At 43.4% G+C, this 15,693-nt stretch overlaps 2 protein-coding genes and 1 long non-coding RNA gene across 6 annotated transcripts in view; 2 read left to right on the top strand and 1 right to left on the bottom strand.

The window, feature by feature from the left end:
• The window catches only part of PIK3CA (phosphatidylinositol-4,5-bisphosphate 3-kinase catalytic subunit alpha), a 41,909-nt gene extending 35,689 nt beyond the window's left edge, over positions 1–6,220 (top strand). For 3 of the 4 annotated variants that reach the window (XM_028731614.2, XM_028731615.2, XM_077929754.1), the window contains 3 exons: positions 893–1,010; positions 1,958–2,109; positions 3,603–6,220. In XM_028731614.2, the coding sequence (XP_028587447.2) occupies positions 893–1,010; positions 1,958–2,109; positions 3,603–3,873 (541 nt within the window). In that variant the 3' untranslated portion in view covers positions 3,874–6,220. The remainder of the gene's footprint in view (positions 1–892; positions 1,011–1,957; positions 2,110–3,602) is intronic. The other variant, XM_028731617.2, reaches the window with a different exon arrangement.
• A 699-nt stretch (positions 6,221–6,919) lies between these two features.
• On the top strand, positions 6,920–10,796 carry LOC144327945 (uncharacterized). The gene is made up of 2 exons (XR_013393111.1): positions 6,920–7,964; positions 9,885–10,796. It is a non-coding gene; the product is annotated as an uncharacterized LOC144327945 (long non-coding RNA).
• Positions 10,797–11,678: 882 nt separating this feature from the next.
• Positions 11,679–13,613, bottom strand: LOC114596754 (uncharacterized). Its single transcript, XM_028728491.2, has one exon. The coding sequence runs from the start codon at positions 13,405–13,407 to the stop codon at positions 12,247–12,249; it is 1,161 nt and encodes a 386-aa protein (XP_028584324.2). The 5' UTR covers positions 13,408–13,613; the 3' UTR covers positions 11,679–12,246.
• Positions 13,614–15,693: the final 2,080 nt, after the last annotated feature.

Below are 15,693 nucleotides of genomic sequence, written 5' to 3'. Positions count from 1 at the left end.
TCACCTATAGAAAAGGTGGAAACTGGTGGTGCATTTAGGAAATCATGGTCCCTCATCTTAATGGTCTTATAGTGGACCCTCTATGGAGTGATGTGTATTACTTCACTTACTTCAAGATTAGGTAAGCCAGCCCTGCTGTGTTCGGTGGCTCTCCTGCTCATTCTGCTGAGCGGGGCCCTAGATTTCTTCCCAAAGCCATGCCTGGAAAGCATCACTGGTGGAAATGTTACCTGGTGCAAAACAATTGCTGATGGATTTGAATGGATTTTCTCATTTTGTAACCTATTGTAAAACAAACTGCACTTGAGTGCTGATCTGTTTCTGGGCCAAATTCAAGGTGCTGATTTTAACATTCAAAGTCTTAACCAGCCTGGCCAGATCTTGATTATCTGAGGGAATGCCTCCTCCTGTATGAGCCCTATCAACAATTAAGATCTACCACTGAGATCATGCTAAAGATTTGATCATCTGTTGAGTCTAGATTGGACTAAAAAAGAAAAAGAGCCTCTTCTGTCATAGCCCCAGATCTTTGGAACGCCAACCCTCAAGAGATTCACATGGCTCCATCTTTAGTTTTCTTCGAAAGACAAGTCAAAACTTTTCATTTGTTTCTTTTCTGCCTTTTGATAGTTAATTTTATAGAATCCATAGTTTTATTTGTGGCATAGATTTGGTTTCGGATTTAGATAAGGTATATTGTTGATTTTTAGTTGTAAAACTATTTTGAAAAGTGACATAAAATGTTTTAAATAAAAATACATGTTGAATTCTCCCCCATCCAAAGAGGTGGTTTCCGGGAATACTCATCTACGTTGCGTGTCTGAATCGTTTTCTTTTACAAGTCCTAAACAATGGCACCTGCAATATTCCATGTGTTCTTTGTTCTTAATAGGTATGATGCAGCTATTGATTTGTTTACACGCTCTTGTGCTGGCTATTGTGTGGCTACTTTCATACTGGGAATTGGAGATCGTCACAACAGCAATATCATGGTGAAAGATGATGGGCAGGTAAAAATGTTTACAATGATTATGCCTTTCTATGTGCAGGTATTTGGGCAATGCAGAAGCTTCCTACCATCATGCTTCTTATCTTCAGGAAACACTTTCTGCCTCTGCTTCTGATGAACCTTTTAAGCATCTGCCCTAACAGTTCTGTAGGTTGCAGAGGCATTAGGCTAAGGTACATATTCACCATAAACATTGGCCTAAAACACACCCAGTACCCCTGTGCAGCTGTGAATTTCAGTAGCAGTTTTATGGTGGTGCCTTTGGAAAGTCTGTTCCCTATACTGAACTGTTCATTGCACTTCTGAGAAATCCCAGGTTTCTTTGGAACAGTATGAAAGCTGCTGGTGCAGGGCTGTTTTGCATATTGACTCTTGGAATGAAATATCAGATCAATATGCAGGTGGGAATATTCTATTCTCTTGGCTTTCCCAGATTGTTGTTGTTGTTTAGTCGTTTAGTCGTGTCCGACTCTTCGTGACCCCATGGACCAGAGCACGCCAGGCACCTCTGTCCTCCACTACCTCCCGCAGTTTGGTCAAACTCATGCTGGTAACCTCGAAAACACTATCCAACCATCTTGTCCTCTGTCGCCCCCTTCTCCTTGTGCCCTCCATCTTTCCCAGCATCAGTGTCTTCTCCAGGGAGTCTTCTCTTCTCATGAGGTGGCCAAAGTACTGGAGCCTCAGCTTCACAATCTGTCCTTCCAGTGAGCACTCAGGTCTGATTTCCTTAAGAATGGATGCATTTGATCTTCTTGCCGTCCATGGGACTCTCAAGAGTCTTCTCCAGCACCATAATTCAAAAGCATCAATTCTTCGGCGATCAGCCTTCTTGATGGTCCAGCTCTCACTTCCATACATCACTACTGGGAAGACCATGGCTTTAACTATACGGACCTTTGTTGGCAAGGTGATTACTAATAACCTAAAAATGCATTTTTTTAAAAGCTGTTTCACATTGATTTCGGACACTTCTTGGATCACAAAAAGAAGAAGTTTGGCTATAAACGAGAGCGTGTGCCGTTTGTCTTAACGCAAGATTTCTTGATAGTGATTAGTAAAGGAGCCCAAGAATGTACCAAAACAAGGGAATTTGAAAGGTACGACATTTTATAGTTGAAGGTTTAATTGAAGTTTAATTGTTATAAACAAATCTTACTATATAATTAATCAGATATTATCTTGAAATACTGAAGGAAAGGGTTATGTTTCTGCTGGGGGTGTGTGATATTTTGAATGAACTAACTTTTATTTTTTATTGAATTTATATACCGCTCAGTACCTGCAGGTCTAAGGCTGATTCACAGAATATCAGGGCAGTTCACAGAATACAGAACTTTGTCACTGCTACCTTAATTTTATGTGCACAATGTGGCTCACAACTTTCATTCATACGTTATTTTATAAAAATAATAATTGTAAGGGTTTTGAAATACAACGGGTGTAATAAAGCAAAGACCATGTAATCCTGGAGTGACTGAGAAGGTACACACTTGTTTTTACAGTGTTCTGTAGTGGTTACAGTGTTGAACTAGGACCTGGGAGACCACTGGGTGACCTTGGATCAGTCAACATCTCTTAGCCTAACCCAGGCTTCCTCAGCCTCGGCCCTCCAGATGTTTTTTGGCCTACAACTCCCATGATCCCTAGCTAGCAGGACCAGTGGTCAGGGATGATGGGAATTGCAGTCTCAAAACATCTGGAGGGCCGAGGTTAAGGAAGCCTGGCCTAACCTACCTCACAGGGTTGTTGTGAGGATAAAATGGGGAGGAAGAGAACCCATGTACACCAACTTGAGCCCCCTGGAAGAAAAAAGGTAGTATATAAATGTAATAACTAAACAGGGAGCTCCCAGAAAACATGGTCCACATCTAAAGAGGTTTTGAAAGCAGCACACACACTCCAAACACATTTTCTCCAAAGAGGTTTTCCCTAAACACCATGGAATAAACCACAAGCCATGGGTGTCGGGTTATTGGTTTGTGTAGTGGAGGTAGCTCTTATTTTTATTAGGTATTTTTAGTTTTTATCATGTGTTTTTATGTTGTGAACCACCCTGAGATCTACGGATGCAGGGTGGTATACAAATTTAATAAACAATACTCCTAGAATGGGAAATTGGCATGTTCCTCCTCATGTATATCTCAGAACGTGTAGCCTGTAACCTGTAATAACTGGGGCCAAGCAGACAGGAAATGCATGACCCATGTGCACAAATTATTAGATTCTGAATTTAGTAGTTTAAAAGGCTTTGTGTCCTTCATTTACAGGTACTCTACTTTAAAAATTCCTATATTTCCAGAACATCTTTTTTTGAGAAAGCTAAATGCAGTGAGCGGTATGGTTTTATGATGAAAAGCATTGCACAAATTATTTTTTCCTCAATGGGAAAATAGTTTTCTTTAATGCCACATGATAAAGAAATGTTGATAGCCTCCTGGCCTTTTCTGTTGATGGCATCATGGCCTTTTCAACTGTAAAGGTCAACTAGCAGCTGTTTTTATGTACCGTACTCCTTTTGTTTCATGATCCTCAAAAACTGTGGCATAGGTCTGATTGATATATTCTTTTTCTTTTTCTTTTTCTCTCCAAGGTTCCAAGAAATGTGTTATAAAGCTTATCTAGCAATCCGGCAGCATGCCAATCTTTTCATAAACCTCTTCTCCATGATGCTTGGTTCTGGGATGCCAGAACTACAGTCTTTTGATGACATTGCATATATTCGCAAGACTCTTGCATTGGACAAAACAGAGCAGGAAGCACTGGAGTATTTCATGAAACAGATGAATGATGCTCATCATGGTGGCTGGACAACAAAAATGGACTGGATCTTTCATACAATCAAGCAACATGCCTTGAACTGAAACAAAAATGAATGTGCTGAAAAACTGATAACCCATTTTGTGGCTGTTTCACTGCACTGTTGGCAGTAAAGTTTGGTTGCATCTTAATTGCACAAACCATAAACAGCATTTGAACTTGCAGCAAGATTAAAAAACAACAACCTCAAAGCTATTTAAATACGTTAAACAGGGTTTCGGAACACTACAGACTGTGTATTACAAATACAACTTTTCCTGTATGTACAGTCATGTTATGCCTTAAGTCCAGGAAGGTATACTTCAGAGATTTGTTTGATTGATTGGGGAATCTGTGCCGAGCATTAAAACCAGTCATTCACATGTTCCAGTTGGTCTGGTGTAAATTGGGCCCATGTAGGTTTGCAAAAGAAGGAAAGCTTAGCAATATTAATTGCTCCTAAGAGTTTTCCTCTCCCATGAACTCCAGTCAGTAAATTAGAAAAGATCGTGCCTTCATAATGTCAGATATAACTGGTGGATTTTAGAGTAGCAATTTTCTCAGTTTTTATTTGACTATTTCAAACAAGTTATTAGGTGTAGATCTTAAGATTCTGCTGGACAGTATTAGTAGGGTTTCAATGATTACCTCTCCCACCACCTCAAAAGTCTGGCTAGTGGGGAGGATTGGGTTTAGTGCAACACTTTCAGATTTGATTTTTTTTTCTAACCTAAACCTCAGTACATTTTTTCATGCATGTTTTTCAGAACCTAAAAAGAGGTGAGTTATTAGAATTAAAGATTATTTTTATAAAGGTTATTTATATAACAGAAGCTATTAATATATAATACTTCCTTACATTGATTTGTCCAGTTTTGTCATTTTAATTCTGTAGATCATTTCTCATTCTAAGAGCCTACTTGTATAAGCCGCTAGGCTGATGTTGTGGTTTGTAGGATCATATTTAAAGATCCTTGTGCTGGTCTGGGGCATGAGTTGTCCATGTGTTCTTAGACGTGACTCTAAAGCCCTGCACCAAGTTCACCTCTGGCAGGAAGGGATTAGGAACTTTCCAACAGGAAGCTTGGTAGAGCAGCATAGGTACACCCCACTATTTAGTACGCTGCTTAGGTGCATCAGCACAAACTTCTATTCCTGTGGTTGACCCTCTATGACAAGGCTAATTTGTTTGCTTGGAAGCGTTTTTCTGTTGAAATCTGTGGGATCCTTTTCCAAGTAAACACACTTTAAAGACTAGAATGTCCAACTCCATTGTCTATAGCTTTCTCAAATTTTGATAGTGAGTTTAAGTCAAGCAACAAACCCTTGCTGAAATTCAAATTTCACTTGGCAGATCAATGGTAATCCTTGGCATGGGACCAGGTAGATCAGTGGGAATGCAAAGACACTGACTTTGTCTAAGTGCTCCCAAGGAGCAACATTCTCTTGCAAAACCTCTTTGATTGGCTTTCAGTACTCTTGTTCCGCATAATCAGAAGATGAGTATCCTTCACCCTCTGCTTTTTCACCCAGTGCTGGCACACACAGATTAAGATCAGTTATTGGAAAAGCTTTTGCTTCCACTAGTAACTGTTTTTACTTCCAACGGAAGTATAAGCAGAAAGTTTTTCCTTCCAGTGGAAGTATAAACAGAACGATAACTTGTAACAAATGCTTCCAGTGCCAATGTCAGCTCTGGGATTTTAGGGTGGAATGAGGCTCCACATGTCTTCCTTCAAATACTATCTCAGGCAATACTCTTCAAATGATATGCTGGGCATTTTGTTAATCCTGGACTTTGGAGTCCATCTCTGTCTTAGCCCTCTTTCTTGGACTGTTAAACAGAAGCTGCTTAATTGCAGTAACTAACATACTAGAAAATCACTGTATTTTCAATCCGATCATTAAATGGTCCTTTGTACTGCAAAAGAGACAATAGTCCATAGCATGCAGAGCTAGCAACCAATATTTTATACGTGTGTGTGTGTGTGTGTGTGTGTGTGTGTGTACATACATATATATATACATATATATATCTGTATATATCTGTCTTTAAAACAACAAAACTGATACAACTAGCAGAACCATTGGTACAACGTATTCCAAAATGTCTTTTTTAATAAGGCCAGGTATTTTGAGCCCGGGATATGTAAGGTGCCATTTCTTCCATATTACTGTTATTGTCTCACAGCATCTGAAAATGTTTCAGAAATTTGGATATTTGAGTTCACTTGCCTTTTCTTCTGTCCTTCAAATCTAGGTATTACTTGGAGTGCAATACCAGTTTGAACATAATTTGCTGACGTTAGGTCATTATAAATAAATTTGTATAGACTTAATGGACAAGAGGCTATGTTTCTTCAGCAAGATAAATATTAAGTAGGCTGCTTGTTGTTGTTGAACTTGAAAGGGGGGGAAACCACCCACCATGCTGAGTGTTCTTATTTTTGTGGATACAGATTTGCAGCTGCAGAGGTAACATAACTGTTACCAGGCAGCCCTGGTAAAAATTACAAATGCACTCTTCTTGAAAACTAATATCTATACAAATAATGCCAAGTGGGTTTGTAGAATGAAAGCCAAGGCTAGACTGGTGGAAATAGGGACATATGAATTGTCTGAGTTGAGGTGGAGAGAAGACTGTTAGCCAAAAGTCTCACTGGTTCCCAGCCAATGTGATTGTTTTTTTCTCTATGTTGCCTTGTATATGATTGTCATAGATAGATAGATAGATAGATAGATAGATAGATAGATAGATAGATAGAGTGGTGCCTCGCAAGAGGAAAAGAATCCATTCCGCGATTCTCTTCGTCTAGCGGTTTTTTCGTCTTGCGAAGCAACCCTATTAGCGGCTAAGCGGATTAGCGCTATTAGCGGCTTAGCGGCTATTAAAGGATTAGCGGCTAAGCTACTAAAAGCTATTAGCGGCTTAGCGGCTTTGAAAGGGGGGGGGGCAAAAAAAATTTGCAAGACTTGCAAGACGTTTTCGTCTTGCGAAGCAAGCCCATAGGGAAAATCGTCTTGCGAAGCAGCTCAGAAACGGAAAACCCTTTCGTCTAGCGGGTTTTCCGTCTTGCGAGGCATTCGTCTTGCGGGGCACCACTGTAGATAGATATGAATGAATGACTCTTAGGCTGTAGTCAACAGTTTTGCAGCTTTTTGGTCTGCTCACTTGGGAATAATGATAAACTTAATACTGTGATATTTTTATAAGAACATAGACCCTGTCTTATAACAAGTCAGTCAATGGATCCACCTAATTCATTAATTTTTATGTGAATAGGCAGCTGTCCAGGATTTTTTTTATTGTCCTTTCTTGAAACACCAGGGGTTGAACCTGCAAACTTCTGCAGTCAAAGCATGTGTTCTACCACTGAGCAGTGACCCTTTCGTAATCCATATCCTATTCCTTTAGCAATTGTAATACATGTATATTTTACCATACAGAATATCATCATCTTTAGTTGTGTTCTAGTTCTCCACACTTAAAAAGGTCAATGAGAAATCTTGTCTGGTTACAGAAGCATGTGGCATCATTTCTGGCAAGCTTTTGTTGTGTTCAGGTGGGTGGTTGCAGATTCTACCTTTCAAGACTATGAAGATTAAGGTTGGGTTTTTTTGCGGGGAGGGGAGAATGCATAATGTCTGCTGAAGAGTTAAACCATTTCAAGGCTTCAAGTGCTGACCACCTAATTCCTGGCTGTATGGTGCCAGCAAGCAGAAGTAGTTAGGAAGGGTATATACAGCTGTTAAAATCTGCTGTTCTATTGATACTTCAGTGGTTGGTTTTGGGCCTTGAAGACTGGTATAATGGTCTAAAGATTCCAAATTGGGTTTAGTAAGTACAAAGTCAAACAACTTTTACTCTTTAAACACCTTGTAAGAAACCGGCTTTCTGGGAGTGATACTCTGAGAAGTGAGGGGCTGTTCCCCAACTAATGATGTTATTTCCCTGTCTTTTGCTTCCCTTTTTCTGAAGATGCTCCTACCACAGCTTCAGTCCACCCACTAAAATTGCCTGGGGACCAATTCTCTTGCCATGAATACCACCTGCTGCACTTCTTCCCTGGCTTGGCAAATGGACAACCAACTGATAGCCCGCCAAGGGCTGGCCCCTGGCCCAGGGGTCTCCAGTTTTTGACCTGACTAGTAGTCGGTAATGACATATTAGATCATTTTTAAAAGGAGAACTATTTTGTTCCTACGGCTCTCCACGTCTTTAGATAAAGAGTAGCCAGTATATGTGGTGAAAAAGAAGTTTTATAAACATGTTTTGCTATGTCAAAATCAAGTGATTTGTCATTACATGGGAAAGACAAGCCCATGTATTTTATGGACACGAATGGAAATTAGTTGCAAGTAGTTCACTTGAGATGGGATTGTCCTTCTCTTAGTATTTGCTCTTGTTTTTTAATGGAGAGCCATGTAAACACTTAGTGTCTGCTGGCATTCTCTCTTCCTTATAAAATAATCTGCACGCTCAGTGTTTGATCTTCGTATTTTTCTCCAGTTTTAGTGTCTGCACAGGTTGCAGACCATGGCTGGACCCGTCTATACAGAGCGAAAGCAAGAACCGTGGTCCCACTCTGAATTCTCCCCCACCCAGCTACTTTTTGCTTTTTAAAAAGTAAGAGATGGAAGATCTAATCACGACGCTTCATTGCCTCATCCAGACTGGCCCTAAACTACCTATTTTCTGATTTGGAGTCATATGTTACATTTTCCAAAACTTTCTTTGCAATATATGTGATACTCCTTTCTCTCTTCGCTTGTGTAACTGGCTGTAACATATCAAGTAGGCTGGTTGCATAGATTACGTTTCCCCACCTCTTGAGAGTAACCAACTTACTAGGCATTTAAATGCTGGATGTAAATAATTCCAAAATTAAAATACACAGAGAGAGATTGGAGGGAATAATCTGAATTTTAAATGATGTTCCAGTGATGAATGAGATCCTGAGTATTACTGGAGAGCTGTAAATAAAAACAACATAATATGAATATTTAAAGTAGGTGACTGCTAATCTGAAAGTAACAAGCTTATTGTGAAACATTTCTACATGTCACATAGTACAGTGGTACCTCGGGTTAAGAACTTAATTCATTCTGGAGGTCCGTTCTTAACCTGAAACAGTTCTTAACCTGAAGCACCACTTTAGCTAATGGGGCCTCAGGCTGCTTCCGCGCTGCCACCGCACGATTTCGGTTCTCATCCTGAAGCAAAGTTCTTAACCTGAGGTATTATTTCTGGGTTAGCGGAGTCTGTAACCTGAAGCGTCTGTAACCCAAGGTACCACTGTAATGCATAGAGTTGCTGCATTTTTGGCTCCAATTTCCACCTACGCCAGTGCTAATTGACATTTAGCAGCTGTGGAGACTGGTCCATTGGGGCATGTGGGCAACTGCCCCACCAACTATAGTCCAACTGAAGCCTGCCTTCCTTACATCCAGTCCAGGAGGTACCACTGACTTGTCAGCTTCCTTCTCCTTAACCTCAATCCTATCATTGTAGACCTTAGCAGGGAGGAAGATGTGGGGCGAAACTAGAATTAGTTGCCTCTGCCTGTCATTGACTCTGGCTCCACCCAAGTCCCAATAGGACTAGCCACCATGATAATCAGACTCAACATCTATTTAGTGTCTTCTGTTTGTTAGGTGCTATATCAAGAGCCCTGCAAGCATGACATGTATGAGACGGGATTGAAAAAGAGGGCAGTGCCATTTAACAACTGTAGTAACTAGGGGGTTCCAACTGTTGGGGGCCAGTGGGTATATCTAGAATTTTGAGAAAGGTCCGTGGGTGCCCGTCACAAAATGGCTGTTTTGGGGTGTGTAGAAGAGACTGAGCCAGTGCAGGAACTGAGTCAGAAGAGCAAGCTATCTCCTGCATTGTGGGTTTTTAGGGGATATTTGCTGAGACCTTTTGCAGGCACAGTAGGAGGTTCTGGTGGGCACCCTGATGTCTGTGGGTGCTGCGTTGTCAATCCCTGACTTTGAGGGACACGGAAAAGGCAATAGAAGATAAAAGATGGACCAGAGTAATTTAATTACAGGTCTTTTTCTTTCTTTTTTTTAGAAGGACGGTCTTGTGGTGGGACTTGAAAGAAGCAGAGGAAGCTAGCCAGAACAACAGAATAGGTTTAGAGGTGTGGCCATGGAAGAGTTAAAAGGGAATTGCAGAAGAATATGAATGATCTGAAAGGGGGGGGATAGCATAAGGGACGCAGGTGGCGCTGTGGGTAAAACCTCAGCGCCTAGGACTTGCCGATTGCATGGTCGGCGGTTCGAATCCCCGCGGCGGGGTGCGCTCCCGTTGCTCGGTCCCAGCGCCTGCCAACCTAGCAGTTCGAAAGCACCCCCGGGTGCAAGTAGATAAATAGGGACCGCTTACTAGCGGGAAGGTAAACGGCGTTTCCGTGTGCGACTCTGGCTCGCCAGAGTAGCTTCGTCACGCTGGCCACGTGACCCAGAAGTGTCTGCGGACAGCGCTGGCTCCCGGCCTATAGAGTGAGATGAGCGCACAACCCTAGAGTCTGTCAAGACTGGCCCGTACGGGCAGGGGTACCTTTACTTTATGAATGATCTGAAAGGGGGGGGGATAGCATAAGTGAAGAGAGAAATAAATGGCTATGCTGCTTTTTGGCCAAAAACTCTCAAACCACTGCCCTGCAATCTTGATGGCTAAGATTTTAATAATAACAATGTATGTGCATGGTTACATATAGGGGGTTAGGGGAGGGGTAGTACATCTGGTGGAGGACACATTATGCTACTTCTGGGGTAGTTTACCCACCTTTGGCCCGCAGCCTGCACTCTCCTATCACCTGTGGCTTCTAGAAGCTGTCAGCATGTAACAGCAGCCACCTGAACAACAGATTGAGCAGACCCACAGTTCACCTGATCACCATCTTTGTCACTATAGTGAGATGCATTGTATTTCTTTTTGAATTTTAATAAATGTTTCTAAATTTGTGTCTATGAATATAAATTAGCCTATGGAGATTTATGTCCTCTTTCTTTTTTGTAGGGTGAGGTTTTCTCTCTTGGAAGATGTGTAAGTGGCCAACCTTTGTGGATTATATTAGCCCGTTTGTAAAACCAGGAAACGGGGATCGCAACACACACTGCCTTGGATTAAAGTGAAATGAGACTGCAGCATAGAAAGGGGCACTCTGCAGAAGCAAGATTCTCCTTCCATGGCTGTGATGCGATATGAGGCATGTTGTTTTAAAAAGCCCTTTGGCCTTGCATTGTTCTAGCACCTATGATCTAGGTATTACAAGTCTAGGTATGTAGATACAAGTGCAGTATAAGAATGTGTGCAGAATATTTGCCTGTTACAAGGAACAGCTTTAACAACTATGAGATGCTCTTAGTGGCCTTGCAGCTTCAATCTAGCTGCGAAAGCTGGACACTGATCTGACTTCAACATACACCTCCTGCCATTGTTGGCACCTGTCTGTCTCGAGAGACAATGGAGTGTGCCTCTGGGAGTGAAGTCAAACCACTGTGTTAGCAGCACTGAAGTGACTTCCCTGGCACACAAGCCTGGGCAGCATGTATGAAGCTCCTGGGCTGCCCAGATGACCACACTCCCATCTTGGCCTCGCTGATGAGGTCCAAAGGAAAGCAGAGCAATATGTTTGGCACCAGCTTAGTTGCCAGAGGTGTACAAGACACCATCCGACTTAGGAAGTCCGCTCCGGATTTGTGTAGGGTTTACTCCTTAGCCTTTTCTTCTGAAGATATCCAACAAGGCAGCGGAGGTTTAGGATCAATAGTTTTTCTTCTCCTAGATGGGCACCCTTCCTAGGTTGACTAGTCCCATCTGCCCCTCATTTCCCTCTACAGCACGAGCAGAAACAGCCTTCTTGACCGCTGGACCAACTATTGATCTCATCTGCCCAATCTGCCGGAGTGTGTCTTCACATGCAGGGGAAGTCCCTAACTCACTTAGGGGTTGAGACCCATTAGCTACCCTCACTTGGTTTAGCGGGCCAGTTGAAGCCATTCCTGGGGTGTGGCTGCTGTTGCATGCTGGCAGCTTCTAGAAACCACAGGTGAGAGCTGAATGGAGGGTGGGGGCCAAAGATGGACAAACTACCTCGGAAGGAGCATGATGTGTCCACCACCAGAGGTACTGCCCCTCCCCTAATGCTCCATACACTTCAACCAACATTCAGGGATGTGAAATCTAGGTAATGGTCAGGCAACCATCCAATTGCCTTGCGCTCATGGGTGAATTAATTAATTCCAACATTCTCTGCAACCATTCACATAATTGCTTCATCTCCTAGGGCCTGGACCAGTGAGGGGGAATGGAGAATCTGCTTCTGCTGTCCCCTTGCATCTAGATTCCAACTCATTCTAGTAGTCAGTGTTGCTCTGTTCCTTTAACCTTACCTGATGTGAGCAGAGTGTTCATCTGTGGTGCCAATTCAGAACTTTAGAGCTGCTCGTATTGCCTGGCATGCTGCTCTCTTCACTTCTAAAGCCCTCTCGGGCTGGCCTGACTGATAGACAGCCACCTGAACTTGAACTTCTGGCTCTGTCCCGTCCTGATCTAACAGTAAGTCGCAGCAGAAGAACCCATCTAACAAGCACCTCAGCCAGCGCCGTGCCCGGGCCTCTTGTTCTGCATCCAAACCCGGGTCTGGATCCACCTGCACAATGACCCCAACCAGAGCCACCGGGTTATAGTAGATGCAGTTCTTCAGCTTGTGCAGCATTTCGGCCAGTCGATCCAGTTGGTCCCACGACTTTAAGAAAGGGGCTCTACACAGGAAGAAGATGAGCTGGGAGTAGATTCTTTCTTGTTGCCTGGAGCAGCCATTTTCAGTCAGGACCTGGGGTCTCTCGGGCCTTTGGCTGGCTGCTTGGTCGCAACAGATCACCGAGCTCGTCACATGGAAAGCTGGGATTGGGAACTTTGCAAACACCTCCTGGCGGAAGGTCTCCACCACTGCCTGGCTTTGTAGCTCCCCAAGCAAGTGCACGTTGCCTCCCATCATAAACTGGAGAGTCACAAATTCCAGCTCCAGCTTTTCCTCGTGGGGAAGGTCAGACCTGGAAACAACAGCCAAGAGGTCCTTGACTAGTTTTAGACCTGCTTCTTGACCTTGGTTGTCCTGTTCTGCCATCTTCCCTTGCCCTCTTCCCGCTTGGTCTGTGATCTCTTCCCAGGATCTCCCAGCCTGCCTCAAGATCTTCCTATGGGTTCCTGTGGTCCACCCTCTAAATACATCTTGGCTTGCTCTAATTTGCTCAGTATTCCTTTTGGGGGCTTCTGTAGGCTGCTCTATATAATCTTCCTGCCCACCTTGAACCTGCTCCTTGATCTTTGGCCTGGCTCCTCCAGCCATACCTGTGACACACTCATGATCCCTGCCAATCTCTTCTGGGATTTCTTGCGGCATAGCTCCATCCAGCTCAGTGCTCTCTTCCTGTGGTCCTCCTTCCTGTTCTAGAATATTCTCCTGTTCACTTTCCTCCAGCTCTGTGAATTGCTCCTGAAGTGTTCCATCCAGCTGCCTGATGTTCTCCTCAGCATCCCACTCTTGCTCTGTTACCTCCTCTTGTATTCCTTCCTCCTGCTCCATTCCCCTTAGCTTCCTTCCTCCCCCTGTTCATTTCCCCAGATCCTCCCAACTCTGCTTTCTTGTTGCCTAGTCCTTAGGCAACCTTGTGTCATAATACACATTGACCTGACTCATTCAACACACATTAACATGTGTCACCCGCATTACTATCTCTTGAAGACAACTGCATGATAGTTTCAAAAATATGTTTTCAGACAGTGCATTTTCTGGACCTGTCTGAAAAGAAATTATGACCCAGTATAATTGGAGAAATCAAAATAATCACAAGGTGTTTACTCCCATTGGTTGTTCTAGTTGGTTGTGTAAAAGACAGTGGGGGACTTGGGGCTTTCAAATTTCAGCTCTGTGGGACACTAAAATTTGGCATCGCCAGCCTCTTACGCTCCATTCTACAGCACTGTTGTGGTATCCCCTGCAGTGCGGCACCCAGTGCAGCCAAACTGGTCGCGCTACCCTAAAACTGCCTCTGTAAAATATGAAGTCCTAGTAGAGGATAGAGAAATGGCTATTAATGTATTGACAGCTGCCCATATTACAACCTGTCATAATTGGGGAGGAAAGATAAGGTCCCCAACAATGTAAGACTGGGTGATCAAAACCTGGGAAATAGCGAAGTTTGTTTGTTTGTTTGTTGCATTTGCCCAAAAAGGCTCCCAGAGTGACTTACTGTCCAACATGGCCAAAGTGGAAAGAGGAAAATCTAAACTTGGGCACCAATTTCTAGACTGTTGTTCCTCTATTGACCAGCTGGCACAGTTCTAAGACAGGAGGTGCATGATGGAGCTGGATCTCCAACAAAGTTGGTGAAATGAGGCCGGCTTCTTATCTCTCTCATTGAGTCTGATGGAACAGCTGCCCCCAGGTAACAGTTGAGGGGAGAGAAGGCTTGAGGGAAGTCTGTCACCACACAGCTGATGGAGTGAGCTCTGCTTTTCAGCTCTCCCACTGCTGGAATTTTAAATATAGGCAACAACCATTTTGCGTGGGGTTTACATTCCTGACCACCACCACCTCCCACGGGTTTGCAGAGCACGCATAAGTCTGCTCCACCCTGCCCCTTTTTCCAAGTTGCTGCGATGTGTGCATGTGCAGTCGAACACACATTGGACAAGCGTAAGACGGTTGTTGCCTGTATGATAAAATTACATGAACCTCATCAGAGTATGAAAAGGGCAGTAATGTAGTACAGTACAGTGGTACCTCTGGATGCGAACGGGATCCGTTCCGGAGCCCTGTTTGCATCCAGAAGTGAATGCAACCCGCATCCGCGGGTCGTGATTCGCCACTTCTGCGCATGATGCCATTTTGACCATCTGTGCATGCACGAGCGGCAAAACCCAGAAGTAACACGCTCTGTTACTTCCGGGTCGCCGCAGCACGCAACCCAAAAATAGTTATCCCGAAGCTACTTCAACCTGAGGTATGACTGTAGATGATTTATGGAAAAGTGGAATATGTTCAAAACGCATTGGTGCAACACAGTACAGGAAAATGCAAATATACAGGCCCTCAGGCATGTTGCAAGTCACTTAATTTTTTAATATATAAATACAATGATTGGATAAAACAGCAATATTGGAACATATTTGCACTTCTCATCAGATTTTAAAAAAACCTTAGAATAAGCAATCATTTAAATAAGTAAACATTGATAGAATTAAAACTATATAGTTTATATATAGTTTATATAGAGAGCTGGGGGTTCTCGTGTAATCTCACTATATACAAGTTGTACAATAATCATGTATATCAATATAACTATACAGAACTCGCTCATAACTTTTCATTTTCAGCACGTGGGCAATACAGGAACAAATCAGTTAATGCTTAAAATGAATGCGATTAAAGATCACAGTTAACCCCGCATGCTAAAAATGAAAGCGTATAGGCGAGTTCGCATACAGGTGTGAAGAGGGGGGCAAGGGACGTCACCCGCCCTTTCCCACATTTATCAGAATGAGGCGGCGAGAGTCCAGACAGGTGCCTAGAATGGACTGTACCACTTCGGACCGCATCTGGGGCGAGGAATTTTTTAAGAAAAAAAATCTGAATGTAAAAGAATCAACAACAGAGAAACGCAAAAACCCTCCCGCCTGTTGATGCAAGCACGCCTATTTTCACCTGCAAAGAGTCGCCGTGGACACAGAGGCGGAGCCCCACTAACCCCCGGCATCCTAGGACACACACCCCTGCCTGGGCGTGTTAGATCGGCCGGTCTTACCGCGAGGCCCTCAGGGGTAAGGGAGGCGTGGCGTCGACGCCCGCATGCGCCCAGCTGCGTCGGGG

This window comes from Podarcis muralis, chromosome 6, assembly GCF_964188315.1.
Source record: "Podarcis muralis chromosome 6, rPodMur119.hap1.1, whole genome shotgun sequence".
Lineage (NCBI taxonomy): Eukaryota > Metazoa > Chordata > Lepidosauria > Squamata > Lacertidae > Podarcis > Podarcis muralis.
This window is presented reverse-complemented; position numbering and strand designations above follow the sequence as displayed.

Excerpts from the sequence above, each read along its gene's own strand:
- LOC114596754 (XM_028728491.2), bottom strand. The coding sequence starts at position 13,407 with ATGGAGCAGGAGGAAGGAATACAAGAGGAGGTAACAGAGCAAGAGTGG.